General features: G+C 41.4%; 1 protein-coding gene across 1 annotated transcript; it reads right to left on the minus strand.

Moving 5' to 3' along the window:
- Window positions 1-194: 194 nt before the first annotated feature.
- PLAA (phospholipase A2 activating protein) lies at window positions 195-27,718 on the minus strand. The gene is made up of 14 exons (XM_048504095.1): window positions 27,489-27,718; window positions 25,038-25,231; window positions 20,693-20,793; window positions 20,441-20,561; window positions 18,548-18,715; window positions 18,319-18,454; window positions 17,081-17,250; window positions 13,270-13,427; window positions 11,960-12,179; window positions 10,867-10,935; window positions 9,162-9,233; window positions 8,085-8,180; window positions 2,794-2,958; window positions 195-888 (listed from the first exon to the last, which is right to left on the minus strand). The coding sequence occupies exons 1-14, from the start codon at window positions 27,635-27,637 to the stop codon at window positions 323-325; spliced, it is 2,385 nt and encodes a 794-aa protein (XP_048360052.1). The 5' UTR covers window positions 27,638-27,718; the 3' UTR covers window positions 195-322.
- Window positions 27,719-27,774: the final 56 nt, after the last annotated feature.

Below are 27,774 nucleotides of genomic sequence, written 5' to 3' on the forward strand. Positions count from 1 at the left end.
TAGTCTTAAATCTTTAAAATTAAAATACTATAATATAGTTTCTTGTAAAATTTAAAGAAAGCTAGAATGTCTTTATTTCAAACTGTATCCTGCTGAATCAAGACAATCTTGTGAATTCTGCTTTGATGCTAAATTTAAGACCCATTAGTACCAGGACAAAGCGCACAGCATACTCTCATATATTGCAGCAAAAATCAGTGCAAAAAAAATTTATTTAGTTTTTTGTTTAACTTAACAACCAGATAATTAACCCACAGTACTTTGTCAATTCTTGTAAAATCATCTCTAGCACAGTACTAGGCTCCCACCTGCTTTTAAAAAATTAGAGTAAATCCAGGACAAGCCTACAGCATTCGTTCACTTTAGCTGGTTCTGATACAGAGGAATATTTTTTTATTTGAGAATCAACCCCTAGAGACTTAGCTAGCTGTACAGCGTTTGAATCACCACTGATAACTGTCCCAAGAGCCACAAGCAGTCTAAAAATCGTTTCAAGGTCTTGCACAACTTCAATGACTGTGCTGATTACTGATAAGCATTGAGCTTTACCCTCAATGTTATTAATTTTATGTAGACAAACGGCATAGTTCAGAGCCAAGGTGGCCAGTGCAACATGAATGTTCTTATTGCTGCTCAGTTTCAGTTCTATTGCTTGTGACATTATCGCATCTCCCTGTGACATCATGAGCTTTTGGCCAACTGGATGGACAAAACAATTGCAGAGCGTTCTAAGAGCCAGCATCTGGTTAGCTTGCTTTCCTGAAGGGTTCAGAAATTTGATGAGATGGCTGCTGAACTGAATGCCGTCCTTTTCACTGCAGAAGTTTTCACTCACACTGGGATTCCTGACTGCCAATCGGAGAATATCTAGCGCTGGAAAAACAATGTCTGAGAACAGAAATGTAGCAGGTTATATTATCATTTTGAATTTTTTGACTGGTTTTAAGTAGATTTACAATTGCTACGCTAAAAATCAATGTATGTTGAATTGTTATCTCACCCTACATTATAGCTAGAGTAAGAACAGAATGCTTCCTTGGCTAACATTTCATACTTCAATAGCTAAGGACTGAGAAACTGAGCAGCACATATGAATGAAACAGACTAAATAAAATACCCCATTTTAAATATGTGAATCTTCCTTTACCCTACTTCAGAAACATGACATTCTGTGGCCAATGTGGTATAGTAGTTAAGAGTGGTGGTCTCTAGTATATGGTTTAAAACCCCATTTTGCCATGGAGGCCTTCTGGGTTACCTTAGGCCAGTTACACTCCCTCAGCCTAGCCTACCTTACAGTGTTGCTGTGAAGATAAAATGCTGTAAGCTGCTTTCGGCCCCATTGGGGGGGGGGGGAGAGTGTGGGGTATAAATGAATTAAATAAATAAAACTTCATTTGCCCTACTGCAGAAGCTCAATATCTTGTAGACTGCTGGCAACTGTTAATATGAGAAAAAAAAGTTTCAGGGACCTCCAATGTAAGACAGATGTTTAAATTTGAAAGTTAACTGTATAACAGATTTTCAAATACATCTATGCATTCATGTACATTACAAAGACCTTACAGCATCACATGGAGGAAGTTATCCCATTTTTCTATCTTCTTTAATTAAAATGAATTCAAGCTAGTACAGGCATAGTAACTACATAAGAACAGAGAGGCATAAGGTTCTTAAGCCACTGGCAAAAATGAGAAGGCCATCCATGCCTCCCTGTCTCCATCTAGCACACACTTGTACTAGAAGGGAGCATGCCTCTAGTATTTAAAGTTCCATGTGAAAGAAAGGTGACCAGAGGAAGAAAGATGGAGGTGGAGTCAGAAAATGAGACTTTCATCATGAGAGATGAAGACAACAAAATCTTCAAGGAATAATACATAAAATGGTCACCAGGACCACCCAAACTTTGTGTAAGCATGCACACAATTGTCATTAGCATGTTTTTATTTTTAAAAGGAGCACTTCTCATGTAGGCAATGTGAGCTAGCTAAAACCAACATGAAGTTCTAGGATGAAAAGTGTACTATTTGAAAGCTTTTGAACATTTTAAACATCATATACTCAACATCTCAATAATTCTACCTCTTCTACCCCGCCCCTTCCTCTAAGAGACTCACAGTGTACCTGGATATCTCACCTGCCATTTTATGCTCCCAACAGATGTGTCAGATAGATTAGGATGGTTGACCAAAAGCCACTGGCTACAAGTCATCCAGTGGGCTTTGCACCTGGCTGGGAATTTTAGCCCAGGTCTCCTCAATCCTAGTGTGCAACTCTAAAATGGCTCTCCTTAATTCTTCAATGGGTTACTAATATTTTTATGGGTTAAGACCATGCATTTCCCAGCTAGCACTTGTAGCCACCATACCACATCAGCAGTTGTATACATTTGTAGAGCCTGCAACCCATAAGGGAAATCCTCCCCACCAAAAAAAAAAAACACACCAAACCCTAGGATCATCAGAACATGGTATGTTTTATAGTTCAATCCACCGATGTCTTTATTTGTTCTCCCATGTGTGAATTCCTGCCATTTATATCCCATGGGAAAATTTAAAGAACAATGAAGGAACTCTTCAGTAATTTCCATAAGTCTGGGCCCCATGGCAACAAGCTTATTTAGATGTGATCAGTTTGAGTGGTGTGAAAAAAACATTCCTTTCACTTAGAAAATTTGTGGGTTAAAAAAAACTTTTAAAAATAGAATGAATGAAAGCAGGATTTTTATACTGCCTTCTGTCCATGTAATTTGTTCTCCCAATAAGCCACTTGGCCACAACAACTATTTCATACCTGTTGGCCAGCTAATTGCTTTCAACAAAGCTTGAAGTTGCTGTGCTGATGGTGTTTCCATAGATGTACTGCATGCTATAGACAGCATCTTTTCTAGATTGTTTATATCATCCTCAGTCAACTGTTGCTGTTCCGGGGCAGTTCCATTAAGTTCTTTCAGTTTGCCTGCATTATCAAAACATGAGTTGTTTTAAAATTACTCTTTTAAGTTTTTAACCCGGACACTTATTTGTGAAAATAAGACATTATGAAAATACTATCTGCTGACTGTTGATTCATTGAAACTCTAGCAGCCCCACTGAAACACACATAAATACCCCACAGTTCAGCCTACAGGCCTGATTTACTAATGTGGATGGCTACCACTCACCTTATAAAACAATATCCTGAGTTTCAAAAATATAGAAATGCTCAGTTTCAGATCAGATTGGGCATAGATAGTCTGTGCTGCAGCATTTGCACAGATGTTCTTTGTACTGTATTGCTTCATAACTTGTAGTCAAGAGTTTTTTCAAGGATGTCCTACTTTCACTGGCTAGTTTCACAAACTCTAACGACTGTAAAAGACTGCAGTACCTTTGAAACTACACCTGCAATACTGTTCTAAAAGCTTTATCTACATCATCATATTGCATATGTATTCCTACATAATACGTATTCCTACATTAAGTCTGAGCTAGTTCAGAGACTTGCGTGATAGAGGAACATCCTTTCTTCCATACACTTAATTGTTACATGCAATGAGGCAGAAAGACTGAGTAAAATTGAACTTCTGTATGTGTAGGTCTCCCACAGAGACCACCTGCATCACATTCCTTTAGAGCAGGGGTCTGCAACCTGCGGCTCTCCAGATGTTCATGGACAACAAATCCCATCAGCCCCATGCCATCATGGCCAATTGGCTTAGATGCACAGTGGAAAGGTCTCCTACTATGAAGGCCAGGGTATTGACTAGGAGGTTAAGTGTCTGAATAGGACCAAGGTTACAATAATGCCCCCGTTTATTTAAGAAGTGTATTCTGATATCCACTCCCTGAGCAAACAGAAATAAACAATAACAGAAATAAACAATCTTAAAACTAACCTTACTTTTCAATGCTTTAAGAGCATTGGGTACTTGTGCACAAAAGTCTACTTGCCATAAGACAGATCCATTATGAGACTGTTGCTCACTGTTTGTCATATTTCACCAGCAGCACAGAAAGGGGAAAGCAAGTGTCGCCAATCCTTCACCCTCCTAACTATTTGTGGCAGCCTCAGGCAGCCTCCTAACTCTGCTGGGCAGGGTTTTCCTGCCTTTTCTATTACTGTTTTGATGGTAGCATATGAAGGTTTTTTTATGCCTGTCTGCTCATACTTAGGAACTCCAGAAAGGAGAAGGGAGCCTTCCCACCCCCCCACCCCCCAGTGGGAAAACCTCCTTTTCAAGACACCAATGAGAACTGAGGCAAGTTCAACAAAAAAAGAATAACATTTACTGAAAAACTAGATGTGATCAAGAGATATGCCAGTGGATGGAAATCCGGCAGGTATTAACTATATACAAACATCACTTTTGGCACAGGCTGAGGTCTTCGTTAAGCTTTATAAGTTTCTTCAGTTGCTGAGGTGTTATGAGAGGTTCTCTACTTTAAGATGGTAGATTAGATGTTACTGGCTCATAGATTCACAGTGACTGTGGGTTCTAACAGGCCGGTACTCTTTCATACAGTACACATGCAGCATTGACACAGTTAGCTTCACATAAATATCCTTTATGAGGTAACTATAGCAGAACATTAATACACCAGACTTGGAATCCACCTGTGTGTATAATTCCCGATCTGACTTAGTAATTCTTCTTCTACAGCCAAAAGATATATTCCGTTCCTTTTTACTTATGGTCACCTGTGGAAAGTCTCACTATTCCACCTTCAGCCTTGGCAATGAAATAAAACTCCCAATTTTCTTGTCTGAGTATCTTCTGCTTTCAGCCCACACTGATACTCAGTATATTTCAAGTCAGATCCACCCCAATTGAAATTCCCCCAGAGTAGATATTTAACACACGCAGTTAAGGAACCTGATGTTAACTCACAGGAATCCAAACCCAAAACACAAATTTTCCTCTTAGAGAGATACCTTTTCCCTCTCTGGCTCTTTCCACACGAGCGGTAAAGAGCGCCCCAGGGACACTAAAAACAGCGTCCCTGGGGAAAGGTTTGCAAAGCCGCCGCCACCGCATCGCAGAGGCACCGGCCAAAAACAGCATCCCTGGGGAAAGGTTTGCACAGCCGCCGCCGCATCGCAGCAGCACCGGCCTCGAAACCCCCGAGGAGCGCGAAGACGCTGCTTCTAAACCTCGCTCCCCCAGCGAGGTTTTTCGGAAGCAGCATCCGCGGCTGGAAGGTGCCATTTCCCCCACACCATCTCATAACGCTTACCTCATCTCCTGGCTTCTGGCTCATCGCAGAGGCCAGGGGACACGCCCCCCTGGCCTGGGACTCCAGAGCCGTCGCTCCAGCCTGTGGGGGTGTGTCGACTGGCCTCTGCGACAAGCTGGAAGCCAGGAGACGAGGTAAGCGTTCAGCGACGTCGCAGCCTGTGCAAAGGCTGCACCGCTGCATGCCTCCCTCCCAGGACCGTCCGTGTGAACGGTCCAGGGCAGTGGTGGGATCCAAAAATTTTAGTAACAGGTTCCCATGGTGGTGGGATTCAAACTGTGGCATAGCACCAATGGGGCTGGGCGGGGCACAATGGGGGTGTGGCTGGGCATTCCGGGGGCGGGGCATTCCTGGGCGGGGGTGTGGCAAGGACGCAGCCACTGCGGCGGTCCTTGGGCAGGAAACAAATGCATGCAGGCGCAGGCTGCCACGCACGCCGGTGCACCTCCTGATAGGCTGCTTCAAGTTCTGTGCGCTACTGCTGAGAGGAGGGGCGTAACTAAGGCAAAAATCACATGGCAAAATCACCAATTAGTAACCCCCTCTTGGCACACACAAATAATTAGTAACCTACTCTCGGGAACCTGAGAGAACCTGCTGGATCCCACCACTGGTCCCGGGGTGTGTGTGTCGGCATTGTATATGTCGACGCACCCCCACACCGTTGTGGTGCGGAAAGGCCTCTGACTCAGCTGGTTGCTCCACAAGAGCACAGATCAGCTTACCCAATCAGAGCGCTCGCCTGTTCCTAGGTTTTTCCCCGCTTTCTTGTAATGGCACCTTGTTCCACTGACTGACTTGTGCTTTTAAACCTCTATTTTACTGTGCAGTCCAACACAGCAAGAAATACTTAGGAAGGTTGAGAACCACTGCTATAGAGGGCATGTTTCCAGGTGAGAGACAACCATGCAGATGAAAGCATGTAACATCCCTCTTAATAATAAATATTTTTTGCAAGGCTCACACATTCAATGCATGCACAGCTGAACATTTTCTAACCCCACATTTATCTATATACTGGTCCTGGTTTAATTTTTAACGGGAATATGCATTGACTTTCTTGCAACAGACAAACACATGTACAGGCAGTATATACATGTGTTCATTGTAAAGTGAAACAGGCTACAATGAAACTGCTAGTTGGGGAGGACTGGGGTTGACAGCTTACCACTGGGACAAAAAAACAAGGACATTCAATATGCATACATTATTCAATATCTAATAGAGTACCAAAGCATTCATTTGCCTTCTCCTCTTGGGGAAAGCTCTGCTAGATAAACAGGAGATATGTACTAGGAACTTGACCTACAGTGTTTATACTTTGCAAGACTGCCCTGCTTTGAATCATATGACCATACCTTTACTTTTGTATGCTGATGACGCTATATTACTCTCCCGTACAAAAGCTGGCTTGAAACGCTTACTGGCACGCTGTGTTGAATATTGTAGTCATAATAACCTGACGCTTAATTTTGCAAAGTCAAAAATAATGGTTTTTGCTTGTTCTTGGAGACCATTTAGTTGGCCAATAAATAATGAACAGCTTGAACAGGTCAAACATTTTAAATACCTGGGTCTCCACTTTAATTATAACTCCTCTTGGGTTACCCAAAGGAAATTGGCCGATGAATCAAGCAAGCAAACTTAGTTGCAAGGCCATTAGCCGCTTATTTTACCGCGACCAAAGGTCATGAATTTGTACCTGCAGCCATTAAGGCATTTAATGCTAAAATCACCATGCAATTACTATACACGGAATCCCACTGTGGATACAGAAGCATGGAGCTGCGTATATGGAAAGAAGTTCAGTCATGCTTCTCTCTATAGTATGCTCGGCATTACCTCACTCAGTCCCCATATGCTGCGGTCTGTTTGGAGGTGGGCCAACATCTACTCCATACAAGAGCATGGTGTGCATGACAACTTCCAATTCTGGATAATGTAATTGTGCTTTTAACAACTGTCACAAAAGCTTTACACTACCAGGCTCTTTCTTTTCATAGCCAAAACCGAAAGGAGTGGTGGTCCTTTTGTTGAGGCTGTAAAATCCATGAAATGGGTCTATCCTTGGATGCATTGGTTTTAATGAATGCCAATGAGCTAAAAGCTGACTATCAAAAAAAGAGATTGTATGATCTCGGTATAGTCACCCTGATGCAGCAGGCTAATAAACGCTGCTCTCCCTTGCACTTCTGGGTATACCATTAAAACCCTATACCATGGCCAAGTATTTCCATTTGGTCTTTAGAACCCAGAATTGGCTGACGCAAGCCTCCCTGACCCTTGCCAGGTGCAATATTCTCCCTTCAGCTACCACTCAGGGCAGAACACAGAAAGTGCCTTTTAATGAAAGATTTTGTCCCTGCAGTTCAGCTTACGAAGAATCAATCCAACACGTGATATTACACTGCCCGTTACACAGTTTAGCCAGGAATAAATATCTAAACCCGTGGTTAAAACCCCCCATTGATAATATTAACCTATCAATTGTGGTAACGATGTTGGATTGTGGTTCTGCAAGTGTATTGGAAGCGCTGGCTAACTTTTTGTGCTCTGTCATCAGCAAACGGTTATAACTGTACTGGAGATTGTATCATTACACTGAGGTCGCCATTTTTCTGGTATATTGCTGCTGTTTTAATTATGCCATTAAAGGTTTATATATATATATACTTTGCAAGACGTGGTTGCTTTATTGTATTAAAAACATAAATCCTTCCTGTTTGGGGTATTCTCAAACACGTAACCAGGATGAAAGGATTTTCACAGTGGCTGGGGATTAAGGTGTCTTACTGGACAAACATGTTTGAAAGCTATTTGCTTCTTTGAAGTGTCTCTCTATGAATCAAATATAAGAAAAAAACTCACCCAGTATTTGTGTTGGGTTGGCCTGATCGAAAGTAACAGCTTCTTTCTTTGGAAAATATATATTTTCAGCTTTAGCTGAGTTGTATGCACTAGTCCCTAAAAACAGAGGAAAGGAGAAAGAAAAAGAGGCAGTGAATCGGTTTTTGCTCCTTAACCAAAAGTGTCACATAAAATGTAACTGATTGAAGAGGTTACATACCTACAGTTTAAGTTATACCCCACACACCTTTAAAGAAAATCTGTTTTGCAGTTAATTTCACTGGTTAGTCTGGGACAGGTCATTTAGTAATTTAGTGTAACTTAGCATAATTAAATTTCCACTCTTATTTATTTTAATGTAGGTCCTAAAGCCTGAACCAAAGTTTGAAAGGATAAGAAGTTACAAATCTTGCTGATTTTGTAGAAGGTATCACATGTCAAAGATGCGAAAAGTGGTCTGTCTGAGAAATGATAGTTCAGTTGAAGCAGAGAACAAAAAAAATCCCAAATCGAACACAAGTGCCCACCACTCTAGACCTGAAGATGCTCCCCCATCATCTTTCTCACACAAATGGTTTGTGTTATGGAGCAAGTATAAGTGTTAATCTGAAAGTTGAGGAGGAATGATTCCCAAAATATGCTAATCCTTTTCCAGGGCCTACTTACTCCAGCTTCTCCACTTCTTGAGGAGGGTGCCCTGCTAAAGCTGCTGCAGTCTGTAGGTATTTGTTCCAGACAAGTTGGTAGTGGCCAAGTACATGGCTGAAATAGAGCTTTAACACAGTTTGCTTCGCAACTGGGAAGTTGTCATAATGGTGCCATTGGGGGGGAAATCACTTTTACTTTTGCAGGTGTAGTTTTATCACTGCTAGCTGTGGCCTTGGAGTCCTGCAGCTGGGAAGAGACTCCAGGCCGGACAATGCAAACTGTCTGCTTCTCATGTGGGGGTGGGGATCTTGCACTCATATTATCAAGAGTTTTGCGCAGTTTTTGCCAGAATTCTCTTTCTATGTTCCTGACATGTCTTCAATAAAAGCCTTGAACCAATCAAGTGATATATTGTCTGAACGGGGAATCTGACAGAAGTCTTTTACCAACCTGTAAATGGATCAACTCCACTTAGAGCAGATGCAGTATCGGATGCTGAACCTGGGACGTAGCGACCAGTACCTACACACAGACATTAACAATTAGTAATTAACGCAAATGTTTCCTTCATAAATAAAATCCTGATCACAATGTTTCTGCAGATTTTCCACAGGCTAAATTTGGCAGGTACACTAATATATCCTGGAAGCACGTCTATCCCCTCTGTGGAGAAATGGTTCCTTCCCCCCCTCCCTTTTGTTTTTCTTTCCTCCTCCCCTTCTCCAACCAGGTACCATAGATTTGGAGGACTTAGAAATTCCAGATGGACATCAGGAAGGACTACCTGACCTAGGGGGAAAAGATATCTTGACCAAGCCTGACCAGGTCAAAGGAGGGTGGGGTCTGGGATCTGATAAATTGCTGGATGTGAAGAGGCGGGGGCCTCTTCTCTCTTTCCTTCTGCTGGGGAGCAGACCTCTGGCCTGGGCTGTGAAGGCAGCAGCCATTTTTGGACCATGTGCTCATCCAGGGAGCTCACTCAGCCTGCCAAGTAATTAGAAGTCTTTGAAAATTACAAACCTCTTAAGTTTTACATGCCTACCCTATGTTCAACAACTCCTAGCTAGGGTATGTTAACAGATAGGGGAAGGGGATTTACGTTTCTATCTTCTTTGCTTTGGAAACCCTTGCTCAATCTGGTGCTGTGCTAAAATATACTGGTAACCATTTTTCTTTTTAATAAATATTCTGGGTAAACCGCTTCCACCACCTGACCGAGAGGAATTGCCTGCTGGGGAAGGCCAGGATTCCCCAACTTCCTTTCCAACCATGAGGCCTCTGCCTCAGTTTCCCTTGGTCCCCCTCTCTCTGGGTCCCAGAGGGCAGACCGGAGGTCCTGGAGGAAAAGCTGCTCAGTCTTCCTCCCCCTGCTGTTTACCACAAATGCCCCACGGTCTTGATTGCGCTATCTAAACAGCAGGGAGAGGAAGACTGAGCAGCTTTTCCTCCAGGACGTCCGGTCTGCCCTCTGGGACCCAGAGAGAGGGGGACCAAGGGAAACTGAGGCAGAGACCTCATGGTTGGAAAGGAAGTTGGGGAATCCTGGCCTTCCCCAGCAGGCAATTCCTCTCGGTCAGGTGGTGGCAGCGGTTTACCCAGAGAGAAAACAAGCCCTCCCCAGGAAAAAATGGTAACCCCTGGGCGAGTGCAGAGTGCAGAATAGGGCCTGCCAGCAAAGCAAGCCCATTCCGCCACACCCTCATTGTGTACTTTTTCTGCATACAGCCTAATCAATTTATGTTTATTCAGAAAGACGTTCCAAGTTTTTATTTCTGAAACATACACCCGACTTTGGCACCTCAAGTAATCTTATTTCCAAAGAGGCACAGGATTGCAGCTTTAATTTCCTGTATTTATGTAATGTCTTAAGTAAAGCCAGTCACAGAGATGCACAGCCTACACATTTCCTAAACGTTGAAGGAATATTGCAGCTTTGTTTGCATCTGGAGCTATATTAAGTCACTGCTGTTCAACTGTTTGGTAACACTATTATCTGATCCTAAACAGATCTGTAAGGGTTTTTAAAAAGCTTATCCCCCAAGATTCCTATAGGATGGTGAGGATATCTGTATTGTATAAGAGAAAAATGTTTAAACAGTAATAAAAATATACACGCATGTGTATACTTGACCATGAACACAGAAGTTAGTAATACCTGTGAATGGATCTGCTGCAGAACCAGCAGTGGTTCCTGAAGACGTACCTGGAACATAGCGGCCACCACCTATGAAAAAGCAGATCCAACAGCAAAACATGCTTGTTATCTAGGATGTACTATTGAAACACAGAATCTATCCCATCACATTGAAGATAAGCCTTCAAAAGATGTCTTCACTTTTTTTGTTGCCTTCAAGTAACAGCTGACTTGCAGCAACCCCATAGGGTTTTAAAGGCAAAGAGCTGTTCAGAAATGGGTTGCCACTGCTTGCCTCTGTGTCACAACCCTGGTATTCCTTAGAGGTCTCCCATCCCAATACTAGAGAGGACCAACCCTGCTTAACTTCTGAATCTGATGAGATCAGACTAGCCTGAGGCTATCCAGGTCAGGGCATCTTCTCACACCTACAAGCTTAGTACTTTGCAATATGAAAAGGCAAATTTATGCTTCACAGAATAACTGGGAGCATCAGTCATCGCACATTATGAACTCTGAAACAGAGTAATTGCCTTATCCACACTGTTTTTATGTGTGTAAACAAATTAATGCATAACAGATGGCAAGAAAATTGATTTGAGCAACCATATTTTTGCAATTGAACAAACTTTGACCTCTCTATTTTTATATGACAGCTGAAGCAGATCTGAAACTTCACAGACTAAGAGTCAGCCTTGTGAGAAATAAAGCTTCAAGGTGGTTATTAATGCATGAAAGACAATATTGTTCCAAATGTAATGTGTTACTCCATTATGGCACATTAATTTCCAAATAATAGAAGCAGCAGCTTGATGAACTAACAAGAAGAATTTTTGTTATTCAAATCCTTTAAGAAGGCATTGTTGCCTAAAAATGGGGAGATTTATTACTCTTCATGAAGTTCTTGGATATATCACCACTTATTCAGGAGGCAATGAAAATATAACTTTTAGATTTGACATATGTTGGGGGAAAGCTGTATATTAGAAAAGCAAAAGAGGTAAGGGATTGCCATGATATTTGATAATTTTATCTCTTCTTTATTTACAGAGTAATTGCCTTATCAGTCACTCATATGTCAGAAGGAGGCAAATAATTAGCAGCTTTTCTTTACCTGTGAATGGATCTGAAAATTCAGTATTTGTACTCCCCAGTGTTTTCCCTTTGGTGTTATCAATGATGAATTTGGCCACTTGATCCAGGAACATGGGATTTAGATCATTCTTCTGCAAGAAATTGTACGCTGTCAGCCATGGATCTTCATTGATGTTGTATGGCAACTTGTAGGAAGGCCCACTTTCATTCACATCGATAGTGAAAACAAAATCATATTCCTTTATAAGGAAGTAAAAAAAATCTGACATAGTTCCAAAAACATAATTAAGAATTGGATAGTACAACAAAATGATTTACAGTTGGATACATGTTTTAGATGTTTTAAGTATGTGTTTTAGCTTTTAAAGAATACAGAGTTCAAATGCTTGAAATTGTAAAATCTGTCTTGATTAGTAAACAACACTGGTAGGATTGGCTCAATAGACAGCCCTACAGCCAAGTAGGGAGATATTTTTAGAGTCTTGAAGAAGACAACGATGAGAGTAGTTTAAGAAATGAGCTGAAGAGATGACAGAGATTCCCATTGTGTGTCAACTGGCTAAAGCTGAAGAGTTATGAAGTCTAGGGAGTTAGACAAAGAAAGATTTCCAGTGCAAACACAGGTAACAGTTCAGGATTTTCAGATATGATATAGTTAATCTAGACAGTCAAAAGAACTGTTTATTCTGAATCTATCCACTTGCTAATATTGGTGAAACAAATTTTAACAGGAACAGAAGTAGGGATATTATGTATCTTACTTCACACAAAGTATTTGTTTCAAGAAATTGGTATTCTGTTATGCCTATTAGCCACATACCAGGAGAACTGTGCAATATGTAATTTGTTCTGAAGTTGCGATTTTACAATAAAATTGAGTAGAGTTGCCAATTTCCAGGTGCAACCAGGCATTCTCTCAGAATTACAACTGATTTCCAGACTAAAGAAATCAGTTCCCCAAGACAAAAACGGCAGCTTCAAAGAGTGGACTCGATGGCATCCCCGCTGAACACCATCCCTGCCAAACTATACTTTCCCCAGTCTCCACTTGCAAATTCCCAGGAATTTTCCAGCCCACAGTTGACAACCTGAAGTTTGGGTAAAACCAATACACATACTCAAAGGTAAAGCTTAAAGAAATACTTTTTCCTCCTGTGGTGGCCATGGAAAAGCAGAAGTAAGTGGTATGGTACGGTTCACTGAAGAACCCTACCACCTCAATCCATAGCCTAAACAAAACAGACCGAAGACTGACATTGCTGGTGGCTCATTTGACCACAGATGGAAAGCTAAATGTTTTGAAGAAATTAAGAATGAAAGAGTATTTACCTTTCCTTCAAACAAAACTTTCCCAGATGTTTGCTGTGTGGCTCCAGAAGAGCCAACAACATCCCCTATTTTCATCCATCTGTCTTCATTCATGCTCCACTGATAAGCTTCAATTTTCCCATCAATTTTAACAAGCCTTGTTTGTCCATCCCTTGTACCTTGAAGCACAAAGAAAGGGGGGAAAAACTGTAGACATAAACACAAAAAGTATATCCACTAATATTTATTTAGAAAATTTACATCCCACCTTTCTTCCCTCACGAGGGTTACTAAAGTAGCTAACAATTCAAAACATAATAAAACCACACTGTAAAACTATTAAAAGCTACACACAAAACACACATTATTAAGACTATTAAAAGCAAGGTAAAAATAGGTACAAAACATTAAAAAGCCAAAAAAAAGCAAAAAAAAAGTCTTCACCCACTGGAGGAAGACAGCAACAGAAGAGGACCAACAAATCTCCCTGGGAAGAGAGTTCCAATGCTTTGGTGCCATGATCAAGGCAGCCTTCTTCTAGCCTGCTACCTGCCTAATCTCAGATGGTGGAGGCATCTGAAGCAGGGTCTCTGAAGTTGACTGTTAGAACTCAGGTAGGTCCATAAGGGAGTAGGCAGTTGTTCAAGTCTGTTGCTCCCAAACCATATAGGGCTTTGAAGATCAAGACCAGCATCTTGAACTGTGCCCAGAAACAAATTTGGAGCAAGTGCAGATGGGCCAAGACAGTGATATATTCCCTACAATGCACTCCCATCAACACCCTGGCTGTAGCATTCTATACCAATTGAAATTTCTGAACACTTTTCAAGGGCAGCCTCACACAGGGCACATTGCAGTAATCTAATCTATGTGACATAGTGGTCAGAGTATGTGACATAGTGGTCAGATCTTTTCAGCCTAGAAAGGCTGCAGGTGGCTATCCAACTGAAGCTAGCAAAAGGCACTCCTGGCCTCAGCTGCCATCTGCTTAATCAGCAGTAGGCCTGGGTCCCACAGCCTCTCCAAACAATAGACCACCTGTTCCTTCAAAAGGAGTGCAACCTCATCCAGAACTGGAGTCACATTCTGCCCATCAGTAGCACATCTGTCTTGTTGGGATTATGCTTCAGTTTATTAGCCTAAATATATTTTTTGTCCCACTCAAGAACAAATACATGATTCAAACTTTTTGTAGGAAAAGTAATTAAAAGTTAAGGTACAAAGCATTTAGGCAGAAACTTTCTGACTTTAACAAGACTACACTACCTCTGATTCAATGGTGCCCAAGCATGGCTGCTAGATACAGGCAGAGCTTTCAGGAAAACAGCACTAGCATCAGTGTTATAAAACACCACTCAGGCATGAGAGCAACTGTACACCCAGTATCTGCCTTCTTGGGATGGAGAGACCCAATTACGCCAAGTGGGAGAAGCTATGCTTGTGTTGTGGTAAACATTGTCTTTGTGCCCTGAATGCACAGCACACACCTAGTGTTATCTCGCTATTAAATGCTTGACAGCTACAGAGTGAGCTTGCTCAGCACTGCAACAAGATGGTGGGGCAGAAGGCATTGTCTAGTGCTCAGAAAGTAGACGATAGTCCAAATTCATGGCAGGACAGGAAAATTTACTTGAGGTTGACATAACTCAAGCAAGCAGTGGGGAGAGTCCCTGATCAAAGGAATGCCAGAGGTTCTTTGCTATCTTGTCCAGCCATTCTACCACCACTCATTTACCTGCCTGGCCCAACCTATCATTTCAGATTCAGTCCTTCACTATCACCATCTCTGTCACTCAACTATCTTTTATCTTATTCTGTTCCTTAAGTTTCTCTCCCATTCTTGCTTCCTGTATATTCATGTTCTCCTTTCTTCCCTGTATTTTACCCACTTAACCTCTCCCATTCTCTCCTAACCTGTTCTCCCCCTCAAAGCCTTTCCCACACCCTTTTCTCCATCATTTGCTCCACTTTTCTTCATCCCTCCGATCTATTATATCTCTTCTCCTCCTCTTAAATTCACTGATGTCGTTCATTTTCGGTTCTGTTTACAGCTTCTTCATCTATCTTTCACTCTCTCTCCTCTCACATCTGTCACTACATTGCAGCTGTCTCATCCTATTAATTTCCTGCTTATTTATCAGTTGGGGGCCCTCACTGAGGGCATATAAGTTTTAAGGGCATATAAGCACATAAGCTCAGATCCTGTGCATTCCCGCTTTGAAAGGAATCCCACAGAAATAAAGGAGTTCTCCATTGCATTCTCTTCCTTTTCCTGGGTGGTAGTACAGACTTCCAGGGATGGAGGATGAGACATTCAGTAGGACGGACTTGTTCAAGAAAACATAAAACTCTGTCTTGTCTGCTAATTGCCAGCTCAGGGCCAATGATTAGAACAGCAGCTTTAATTCCCAAAATGTGTGCTAATCAATAATCAATAATCAAAAGCATACTCAAAGGTACTAGTTACTTCACATGCCTCTGACTCTGGTCATATTGCCCCGATTGCCAGCTTCAGCTAAAGCTTCTATATCCCATGCTGATGAAGGAATTGTATAAGTCTTTGCCCTGTAAGCTTCTGTGATACTTACAAGCAGGGTAAGACAAAAATATCACTTTCCTGATGATCAGAGGTATACTTCTGCTGACTACGGAACTGGCATTTTAACAGTCATTCCTAATAGCTTATTTACCCTCCATTAATTTGTTCAGTCTTGGTGCCATACCTTAACCATTGCTTTGTTAGGAATATGGACCACTACAAAGACTCTAAAGTACACTCTATCCTAGGAATAAGCCTATTTGCTTTGAAATGGTTTATAGAGACTTCAATCCAGATATTAGCTAAACAGAAATGCCTAGCTCAAAGACATTTCAGGCAGCAGCAAGTTACTGAAAAGGTGTAGTAATTTTGTCCCGTGTTGTTGAACTTTAGAATTTATAGCACAGCAAATCAGTGACAATAACAACTGTCTGAGAATAAAACTATGTTACTTTTATTTTTACATAAGACTGGGTTGCAAGCTTCATGTGCATAGGACTACAGGAGATACCCTCAGAAGACTGACTGAAGAATAACAATTTTTGGGACATACTTCTGAATAAACATACGCACTTAAAGAAAGTAAGTTTCACCACCATGATACAGTGTTCAGGACAAAGTAGGTCTGTTATAGCTGAACTTTTCAATTTCTAGCCCCACCTTCCTGAACTAGTATCACAGAATCGATATGGCCTCTATGAACCCACTTATCAGACCCTGAGTGTGGAAATCTGTTTCTGTGGCCCCATATGCCCTAGATAAAACAGGATAACTATCTCTATCCCTCAGTTTACATCCATTTCTATAGATTGTGCTGGGATGCAGCAGGTGATATTTTTGAAATCTTTGGATTCGATTCTCAGAATCACACGCAGAAGCTTCCATTATGGGTGAAAACTCCGTCTCTCAATCTTCTGTAGGCCTCTGAACAGCCCCCCAAAAGCTGTTCCTAAACCACAGGGATCCTCAGCAATGGAGCAGAATGGAGGACATTAGACTGTTTCTCAATGGAAAACCTATGAAAATCAGACTCCCTTATATGGGTAAAAGTGATCCCCACTCATCCAAAGGCACTTTGGATCCAAGTGACTTTGTTGGAAATGATCTTTACATCTAGCTTTCATACATTTCCATCACCACTAGAGACTGGGCTGTAAATCTGTCTGTAAATAACAGAAAAAGATAATTTAGTAATTAAAGTGTTTAAGCGTGTATATTAGACAGGCTCTGTTGTTGTTTTTTCTGCCAGTGCCTGCAATCTAAAAGCAATGTCAGAGAAACTGAGCATTATACCTGGTTCATTCAAGTGCTCGATACCCGGAAGATCATCAGCATTAATATCCCCTAAATCACCAGTTTTAGATTCAAGTGTCGCTTGAGAAAGCTCTTTTTCAAAAGCCTGAATATTCTCCAGACTAGCTGTGCGCTCCAAAGACTCTGTAAACACTCTGATAATGCCATCACTAAAGAAAAAGAAAAAATATTTGTTACCCCAGGATACAGATCTCTTCAAGAGGTTATACTGAATACTACAACAGAGATATAGCTTAATTTCCATTTTTAGCACTGGCATCTACCCTAGACAAGAGATGACAAGCCCTGATCTGGAGATCCCACGCTTGCCTGATCTCACTAGATCTTGGAAGATAAGCAGAGTTGGCCCCAGTTTGTACTTGGAGGGGAGACTATGAAGGCAGACCACAGTTGCTACGCAGAGGAAGACAATGACAAACCACACGTGGGTCTCTTGAGTTGGACACCCTCTAGTGTCGCCACAAGTGGGCAGCAACTTGACAGCACTTTCCATCACCACCAAGAGATGGCAAAGCAATGTAGCATAAGAAAGATGTGACTTCACAATAATCGGCAAAACGTGAGAGGCATAGGTGAACTTCAGTCTTCTATAATGTACTTCTCCCTTTTTACATTAGAATATGTTCAAGTTTACAAAGCAAGAATTATGTGGTTGGAGCCCATGGAAGACTTCTGCGTGTTCAATGTCTTTGAGAAAGCGGAAACACTAAAATTTGTCCTCAGTCTGCCTGTGCCAAATGAAGAAGAATTTGGATTTATATCCCACCTTTCTCTCCTGTAAAGAGACTCAAGGTAGCTTACAAGTTCCTTTCCCTTGCTCTCCCCATAACAGACACCTTGTGAGATAGGTCCAGACTAGATGTTTCTTTGAGTGCAAGCATTTTCATCCATGCAGTGTGATTCTTCCTCCTCCCCCTGCCAACATAGCACAGAGTGCCCTCCAAAATTCTGTTCCTGTTGAAGACGGGACCCCCATCTCTAAAACAAAGATGAAAATGGAGCCCCAAGTCATTGACCACTGCAGTTTACAAAAGCTACCTATACTTAGCAAGAAAGCCACCATATTTCATCCAGTAATTTACAGTCTACCTTCTGCTAATGAAATACATAATGAAACTTATTTACACAATGCCTATCTTGGCACAGTACAAACACCACCTCTACTCAACCTGCTTTGATGCTTTGCACACTGCATTAGTAGACTGAGGTTTGGATACCTTGCTCCAACAACAATGTCTCCATTTTCTAGCACACAGCAGCACCAAACAGACTGAGCTGGAAGCCTGATTGTCTGTGTGCATTCCCCATGTCTCCAGATTCTGAGAGATCGATCCTCACCGGTGGTTACAAATTCTAAAATGAGAAAACATGTTCATTCCATAAATGTATAATCCTGGTTTCTTAATAATAATTTTAAAAAAGAGTACCTGAAGGTCACAGTCTTACCTTTACTGTTTGGGAAGACAGATATGCAGTAAATATAATTTGTGTGCCCATAATAAACTTCAAGACACTCTCCAGATATCTGCCACCTTCGAACGCTGGCATCATTTGCACAAGAAAGAAATTCCATCTCACTTAAAATAGCCAAGCCTCTCACACAGTCTTCATGTCCTTCGTGAAATGAAAATTTCACACACAAAAAATCTTACAGTTAGTTGTTTACATTTAATATCTTTTTAGAAGTTAATAAATAATCAAACATGAAAAAAATTGCTACAACGTCAGAAGAGGTTGCTGGATCAGACCAGTGGTCCTACTCCAGTATCCTGTCTCATTCAGTTGCTAACCAGTTTCTCTGGAGCTCCAACAACAGGTCACAGTTGAGACCTTCCCCGTATGTCACCTTCTAGAACTGGGATTCAGAACCTACTGCCTCTGAACATGGAGGTTCCCTTCAGTCACCATCGCTAGTAGCCACTGACAGACTTAACCTCCGTCAATCTGTCTAAATATGATCTTTTAAAAAAAAAATCTCTGATGCTATTTGAGGCACTAATGGACAATAGTAGCACCAATACAGTCTTACTTCTCGTAGTCAGTGAATATGCAGCCTTGATATTACAGCTAAACAGGTAAACAGGCAGCTACTTCTTCTAAGAGCAGGCATCACAATGATCATTCGTTCATTTGTAACTTCAGCCTCATAACCACTTTACATCTTGAGTATACTGAATGAAGACTCTAGGCTACAACTGGTACTCCATGAAGTTGCTCAGCTTGTGCCCTTCTGTAGCCCCTAGGTACATATGATGGTGGTGCTTCAACGTAAACATTTATGTCTACTAAAAACCAGTCATGTACTGTATTATTTGGGAAATGCTCTAACATAACAGATGGAGAGGTATTCTCAAATGTTGCCTCACAAGTATCCTACTCTATTCTGTGGTATTTCATACCCCAAAACTGTATTATCAGGCCTGTTTACCAGTTCAAGATCTGTTAGCTGATTAATCATCTGCCTTTTAAACTAATTTGATTAAGGTTTGCCTACCGCCGTAACCTCAATACAAATATTTCTGAACTACAGAAAGAAGAGTATATCACGTCAAACTGGACAAAAGCCATTTTTTGTATTGCTGAGGGCTTTTGCGGCTGCAATCAGCTGGCTGTTGGGGGTGTTCCAAGCTGTGTGACCGATCTGTGGCTGGCATCTGTACCTTTGAAAATGCCCGCCACAGATGAGGGCAAAATGCTAGGAGCTAAAACCACCAGACTATGGCCATACAGCTTGGGAAACCCATAACAGCCAAAAGGCATGGTTGTTGCAAGAATATCTGTTCCTCTATAGGATATACAATGAAAATACCCTCAGATATGATCCTGACTCAGCTTCACTTATGAAGGATGGACTTTGCAAGTTGATTGATCAATGTGTTAATTAATCAATCACACATATTAAGAAGTACAGTGTTACTGCAAAGGCATAAAAGGGTCCCCGAAATTGGCTAAAGAACATCCAATCTAGCTAGAAAACTGAAATCTGATACACAGATATTTGACTGCTAGATATTTGATTATTAGACGATTCTGGAAACAGAACATTTGTATGACTAATGGCAAAAATTCTGGAATAGCCGAGAATATAACTATATTTTTAGAATGTAAAGGTTTTTTTTAAAAAAATTAAAAGGTTGATGAACCTGTCATATTTCCTTTTCTCTCCATGATCTTAGGACAGTGCAGGATACAAAATTCAATACAAGGTGGAAAAATAGACCTCACTGATTCATTTTGAAAATCCTGGAATAAAATGGAGTCCAGCAAGCCCCAGAAGCTTAAGGAATGGCAATGTGCAGATAAGCAGCATGTCAAAAACCATTTCACTTAAGTACCTACCAGTAAAAGTTCTTTCACATCTACCTGCCTTCCAGAGTTTAATGGTTTTATCAGCTGAACCAGTCAACATTAATCCCTGTTCAGGTAATATCTTCACAGCCCAAACTGCTGCAGTGTGGCCCTGTAAAAATAAATAGAATTAAAGCCGCCAAGAGACCACCTCTGTTGTTGTTGTTTATTTTGGCTTTGTTTCTGAAGCACAATGTATTAGGTGTTGATAGTTATCTGTTGACAAATGGAGGGCTACCATACCTGCAGTGTCATCATACATTTGTCATTCAACCAGACTTTGGCTGTCGCATCCCATGAGCCACTAAGTAGGGTGCCAAACTTCCCAGATGAGAGGCTACAAACTAGAACAGAGGATTAAATCAGCACAAGTCACATTTCACTTTTAATCCTGTCAAATCAGGAGAGATTTTCTGATAGATCAAATAAAGAAACTGCAGTTCGCCCACTTTTGATATATTTCCAAATGAATACTCCTAGTCTTAGAACATTCTTTCATGACATGTTTCCCTACCTTGATTTCTATAACAATTTAACTGCCCGAAACACTAAAAGGCAAGCATGTGTAACTGCAGGCAGTCTTGTGTGATAAAAGACTTTAGAACACAATAGTCCTATGGGGTAACATATGCATATCATAGGGTTCCTCATGTTTCTCTCTCCTGCCGTACAATCCACCATCCCCTCAAAAAAAAAAACACCAATTTGTTCCTTCCCTCTGTTCACGTGCACTACTGTTAGTAAGACAGAATGGCCACAACCACAACACAGTACGTGTTCACCTGGAAATACCTCTTTTTTGCTGCCTCTTTTTTCAGTGTTTCTCTTGGAAAAAGGAAAGAACACACATTTTCCCCAAAAATAAAAAGAACCTTTTAAAAGATTTCTCTGAATGTACTAGGCCTCCCAAATCTAAATTCAACTTACCAACCACTACACCACACTCTCTAACACTGGGTACAGTTACAATTTTGTTTGTAGAAAACTAAAGCATCTGTACATTTAACTTTCATAAACGTACTAAACAGCAGAATTTTATATACTGAGTTATAAATGATGCATTTTATGTTACTAAAGCTGCAAAGTAAGGTTAGGTTTGATTTTTAAAAACTGAAAATATTTCAATTTTTCTGAAAGGTTCCATCCACTCCCCTCCCCCCCCCAAAAAAACCCCAAACCACATTTTTTTCCCCAAGACTTAAAAATTTTTATGAAACTTTACTTCTCTGTCCTTTCCCTTCCAGTACGTCAAGTGGCACTTCTGTGCATCAGTTGCCAAACTATAAAACAAGAAGACATATTTCAGGTTGTAATGAGAACTACGTAAGAATTTTGAGGATTCTAAATTACTGACAACAATAATTTAAAACCCTCATCATTCAATATCTCACTACCATGTGACAATCATATTTTACAAAGCAGCAACTGATGCACAGCAAGAGTTTGCTTTGACCAGGTTCACCTAATATACATGTCTGAACAAAGGCTGAACTATCTAGATGCCCCATTAACTAACCGATCAACCACATCAGCTCTCTTGTTTCTAGCAAACACCACATCTGAATTCAAAGAGAGGAAAAGCAAGAAAATCTCAGCACTGTGTCAGGGCCACAGCACCAGGAATACAAGTAGACGTAACAGCATGGTTAAAAATGCTTGACTGGATTGTATGAATGGAGGAGTGAAGGAGGTATAGGATGACAAGGGGAAAGCAAGAATGCAACAAGAAAAGCAGTGGAGTACAGGACTAGCCTTAGGCTGTGCTAAAGAGAATGCCCATTCCTGTTTACTCACAGAGTCAGGGAAACAACACCAGGAAGCTTCTACTAACATCTGTGGCATGTAACCATGTTTCTTCTAGATCAGCAGTTCTCAATCTGTGGGTCGTGACCCCTTTGGGGGTCGAACAACCCTTTCACACATTGGAAAACACATATTTCCAGTGGTTTTAGGAACCGAAACACAAATAATTTTATGGTTGGGGGTCACCAGACCATTAGGAATTGTATTAAAGGGTCGCAGCATTAGGAAGGTTGAGAACCACTGTTCTAGATTAATAGTGGGACTGTGTAATACCCCATGACCGTGCACTAAAAAAGCATATCCTGGTAAGAAGAGCCTGCTGGATTTAATTACTGACTGAGTAAAGAAGCATTTCCTTTTGTCTCTGAACATATTTCCCAACAATTTATTGGGTGCCCCAGACATGTAAGGGCCTGGGGGAGAGGAAAAATTCAAAAATTCCCATTTTTGAAGGGTTTTTTTTTCAGTTTTTCCAATGGAAAAACTGGGCATTTGGGGAAATGCTGAAAAACTTCTATGAAATATTTTCTCTTTTAGTATGAGTGAAATGCTTATGAAGATAAGATGGGTATGCTGCAGACACATGCAGCTCTTAAATTCAAGATGTATTTGTGTATCTAGAAAGATACCAAAACTTTATGAAGCGGCATTCATTGCTTCTCAACAGTTGGATGCCTTCTGTTATCCTTTAGATCTGACATGGTTGGTCTTTTCCCCTCTCCCTCAAACACATTTGCCCAGAGACAAGGTGAAAAGGCCTGCAGATGAGGTAGAAAGCACCTTATTTGCCTGACTTTGCAAGAAGGAGCAAAAAGATTAGAAGGAGGTGGAGCAAAAAGAACTTTGGTCAGTATTTGTCTTTTATATATGCATATATCTGTAATGTTTGTATTATATATCTATATCATATTTGTATTGCCCTGCTCCATGTCCTGTTTATCTTATTATTTATCTTATTCTGACCTTACTTTATCCTGTCTTTTTAATTAATGTTAATTTTAATACTTTGAAATTGTTTTAAGATGTGGTTCTTCTATTAGTTGTATTTCAAAGTTTCTGGAAATTTTAGATCTCCTGGTACCCCTGATTTCTCAGATGCACCTGAACTTCCCTTTTCTAAGATTCCTAGCTTCTCTTAGGCCCTCCGGTTTCTTCACATGGGCCATCTATTGCCTTACTCTTATTCTCAAGTTCTAGCCCCCTCCCATCCATATCTTCCCAACAATTTACCACACCATTCCTTTGGGTCAAGTCATTCCAAACCAGAGGTTCTCTAGCTCCAATCAGCTTTCTCTCAGAAGTTAGTTTAAAAGCCGCTGTACCACCTTTGTTATTATTAAGTGTCAGCAGCCTGACTCTCTTTTGGTTCAAGTGAAACCCATCTCTTTTGTACAGGTTTGACTTGCCCCAGAATGTTCCTCAAACAAACCTCAACCATTCCTCCCAACACTTGCTTATCAATGCATTGAAACCCCTAATAACCTATGTTTGTCTAGTTCAGAGGTTGCCAAGCTTTTTCAGCCAGCAGGGACATTCTGAATTCTGACACAGCATGGTGCGTGCAGCAACAAAATGGCTGCCGCAAGAAACTGAGTTAGTCACAAAATGATGGCCACAACCTAACGCCAGTGATAGTGCAGATCCTTGACCTGTGTGGCAGCTGGTGCCAAAGAAATATATACTTTTAAATCTGCCAATCAATGCTCTAATAGTCAAGCAAAAACATCGCTGAGCAAAAGCCCTACCTGGCCCTATCCCCTTCTCAAAACCATTTGGTGGGTGTCATGGCATCTACAAGCACCACGATAGGGAACCCTGGTCAAGCTGGCCTGAACTTGGAATAGATAGAGATTCTGAGAATGCTAATTTGGACACCCGCCTTTAAGCCTACTCTAAAGTTAAATAAATGTATACTTCAGGACAATGTAACTATCAACACTATCAGTCCCAGTGTGCACCATGATTACTCACTCTTCTCCCATTCTAGTTATCAGACTATTTAGACAAGGCGTGATGTCTGCAATCTTTTCACCCAAATCACCATAAAGCAAAAATGGCTATAAACAGACATAATAGAATCAAGGAGTTAGAAGGGCCCATACAGGCCGTCTAGTCTAACCCCCTGCTCAATGCAGGATCGCATCCCAGTGTTTGTCCAGCTGCTGCTTAAAGTCTGCTAGTGAATGGAGTCTCGCTCTCTGCTTTCCTAAAGACTGAACCTCCTGCTACCAAAAGCCTACAACCACCTCCAACATGAGTGTCATATCTCTGGTAAGAGAGATATGGATTCTAAGGGATTATTTCCAATTTCATCAGTATGTTGCCCTCCAGCCTCAAGCTCCTCATTCTCCATGACAGCACAAAAGCTGTCAGCACCAGGAGTGACAGGTCCTTTAAGGTCTCATCCATATAACTCTCTGTCTCTCTGTTTCTCAGGGTCAGCAAAACAAGCTAAGTGAACTAACCCATTCTCTTGTAGCCAAGAGTTCCCCACATTGAACACCCACAATTTCTGTCCCATGTACAGATAATCACATGTATGACATTCTTCACATAACATCTAACAGTGAGAAAGAGCATGGTATAGTGTAGTAGAGGCAGCAATAGACTAGGACTGAGGAGATATGACTAGGTGGTATGGGGGACAGTCATCCTATCAGTCTAATCTTCCTCACAGGATACTTGTGAGGGTAAAATAGAGGAAATAAGTGGACATGTAACCATTATATCCAATTTCAAATTAGTATATCACACACATTACCTCAAACATTGATGTTTTTCTTACCTGTGTCTTTATGGCCTTTCAGAACATAAAGTGGTGCAGTGTTATCCAGAGTGAAGATGCAAATGTTGTTATCATTGCCACCAGTGGCAATTAATCCACGGGGGTAGATCTCACTTGGAGGGATGACACACACACAAGAAACAAAATTGGAATGACCACTCATGCGGTGCATTTCAGAAAATCCTCTGTTGGAGCTAAACACAAAACAGAGTCCAATAATTTGACATTGCTATAATAATCTCTTTCAATACTTTTACCTAGTCTTGAGATTTTAAAAAAACCTGCTGATTTTATGGCACTAGAGAGAACAGAGTAAATTTATTTTTCCTCCTGAAATATGAAGCTGTTTCATTAACCAAAATTTTTCCTTTCTAAATGCAGATAGTTCAAGATCTCTCACCAGAAAACAACAACATTAAGTCTGTAAGTTACAAACAGTTATCAGTGAAACAATTACTAATAAAACAATTCTGAAAATAAAACACAAAATAGCAACAAAACATATGTATACAGAAATAGTTAGGAATGCTAAAGAAAATAGCAGTGTTGATTAGACATATATGAAAAAGCTGAGTGGCAGGAGTGTCACAAATGTGTAATGGCAGAGCTGAGGTTGGTCAGTCATCAGTTGCCTGAAAAGTCTCCAATTCATCTTCAATGACCTTTTAAAAGGCAGGAAAATTCATACAGGAAAAAGTGATCTTACAGGTCCACAGATTCACTCCAATCTGTGTGAAGACAGGCTGGATGCCATCATAGCTTTTTCAATACTGCTGAGGTATGCTCATTGTAGTGAGTCCCAGTTTGTTTATTTATTTGTTTAAATTTAGTATACCGCCCACCCCCAAAGGGCTCTGGACGGTGAACAGAATAAAATCACAACCACAAACCATAATTAAACATAAAACAATGCTTACTGCAGTAATTTGAACTAACTAAAGTTCCCAGAGCACTTTAAAAGCAGTCCCACAATCATTTATTACAGTCATCCAACCAAAATTGTTGAAAAGCACTTCATGGCTGGAGACATGTCTCTCCTATGAAGGACAATCTCGACACTACTTCATCATACTTTTAGAACCTCATCTCTCCCCAGCACAACCCCATCACTGAAGGACACAGGGAATGACCTCACCCTTCACACAAGTACATAAATACAACAGGAGCTACTTGCCAAAAACAAGTATTTCACAGTTCATAATAATGAGCACAATGGCCAAATCAACAGACCTTCTATGAAAATCCTTTTTTTTACAAGTTATAAGAGTTGTTTACAACAGCTCCTGATAAAGTAAGCAGAAACAAGATGTTTTCCAAGCTTAGTGATAACAAATGCTCCTTATAACACTGCTGGCTGCTGAAGCACACACTTGATCTTAGTTCTCAGAATTACTCCTGCAGCTGTTCACTTTGCTTGCTCCATTTCCTACCACATCCAGATTCCCAGTATGCTGAGTGACAGGGTGACCAAGCCATTATCCTGCTGCTTCGGCATACACCGCTTCATTAAATCTCCCAGCACAGATATGAAGCAATGATATGGCCCCACAACCTGAACAAAGTCATTTTCAGATTTATAAATCACTAGTTATTTATAACAAGAATTGCCTCCAGTGGACAAGGCAGTAGGTTTTACAATCTGGCAGACGCGTAGCGGCAACGGGGACATCCGGGGCGGCTTGTCCCGGGTGCCGCCATTGCCACCATGTGTCAGGGGTGGGACGTGTTGGGGGCATAGTGGGGGCAAGAGGGGGTGTGCAGGCAGCTCATGCCCCAGGCGCAGTTCCCCCTCCCTTCGACACTGCAATCCGGAAAAGTCCACATTTCTTTCACAACACCGAGGTGGATTCTGCACAGCAGATTTATAACGAGTTGCAATCATTACCAGATTCAGATTCGTGACAACTGAATTCATTTTCCATTTAGGGAAAACGAGTTCATTTATAACAATTGTAATTCGTTACAAATCTGCGGAGTGGAATGAGCCTAAGACACAGCATTAAAATAGTTCTGTCTGCGGAGGCAAACAAACTAGTTAGCATTTAGGATGCTCTAAAGATGTCAGCCACAGGTGCAGGCAAAACGTCAGGAGAAAACGCTACTGCAACACAGACATACAACACAGACACACAACACCCTAGTGATTCCGTCTGTGAAAGCCTTCGACAATACTTAGCATTTGTTGTTGGTGTAATAAGCGGTCTGAAACGAAGCAGACCTTTTGGATGACAAACCACAGGAAGACCCACGAAAGAACAGGAGCTTAAAGAGGGGTTTGTTTAACCTAGACATATTTTAAATTGCTGGCTGGTCTCTTTTCGGATTTAAGTCGCAGGTTGGTACACAGCAGTGTAGTGACATTTCCAGAGCGGCTCTCCATGGAGCGAGGTGCGCTAGGGTCCAACTTCAATTCATCCGACCCATTCCTCTCCCCTTGAAGCCAACACTGACCTGTCCGGGGCCCAAAGCCGCGCCGTCCGGTCTCGGGACACGGACACAAAGGAGCCCGTCGGGAAGAGACAGTTGCTGAGCCCCCGCACGTCCAGCTCGTGCCCCGCCAGGGAGCACCGGAGCCGGTAGTTGCTCCCTGCGCTTGCCATGATCCTCCCCCGTTCCTACCCTGACACAGCAGCAGCCACCCTCCTTCCTTCCTTCCTCTCCCTTCCTTCACCGGAATTATCGTCATTCACGGGGCGCCCAGAAACATGCGCCGTCCAGACTGAGCCGCAGCTTGCGA

Source organism: Sphaerodactylus townsendi, linkage group LG07 (genome assembly GCF_021028975.2).
Source record: "Sphaerodactylus townsendi isolate TG3544 linkage group LG07, MPM_Stown_v2.3, whole genome shotgun sequence".
Taxonomy (NCBI): domain Eukaryota; kingdom Metazoa; phylum Chordata; class Lepidosauria; order Squamata; family Sphaerodactylidae; genus Sphaerodactylus; species Sphaerodactylus townsendi.

Coding starts and splice junctions, on each gene's coding strand:
- PLAA (XM_048504095.1), bottom strand. CDS start 27,637: ATGGCAAGCGCAGGGAGCAACTACCGGCTCCGGTGCTCCCTGGCGGGG. Junction 10,936..11,959: donor ATTTTCAGATCCATTCACAG/GTAAAGAAAAGC, acceptor GCTTTTTCATAG/GTGGTGGCCGCTATGTTCCA. Junction 889..2,793: donor AGCAATTAGCTGGCCAACAG/GTATGAAATAGT, acceptor TTCTGTTCTCAG/ACATTGTTTTTCCAGCGCTA.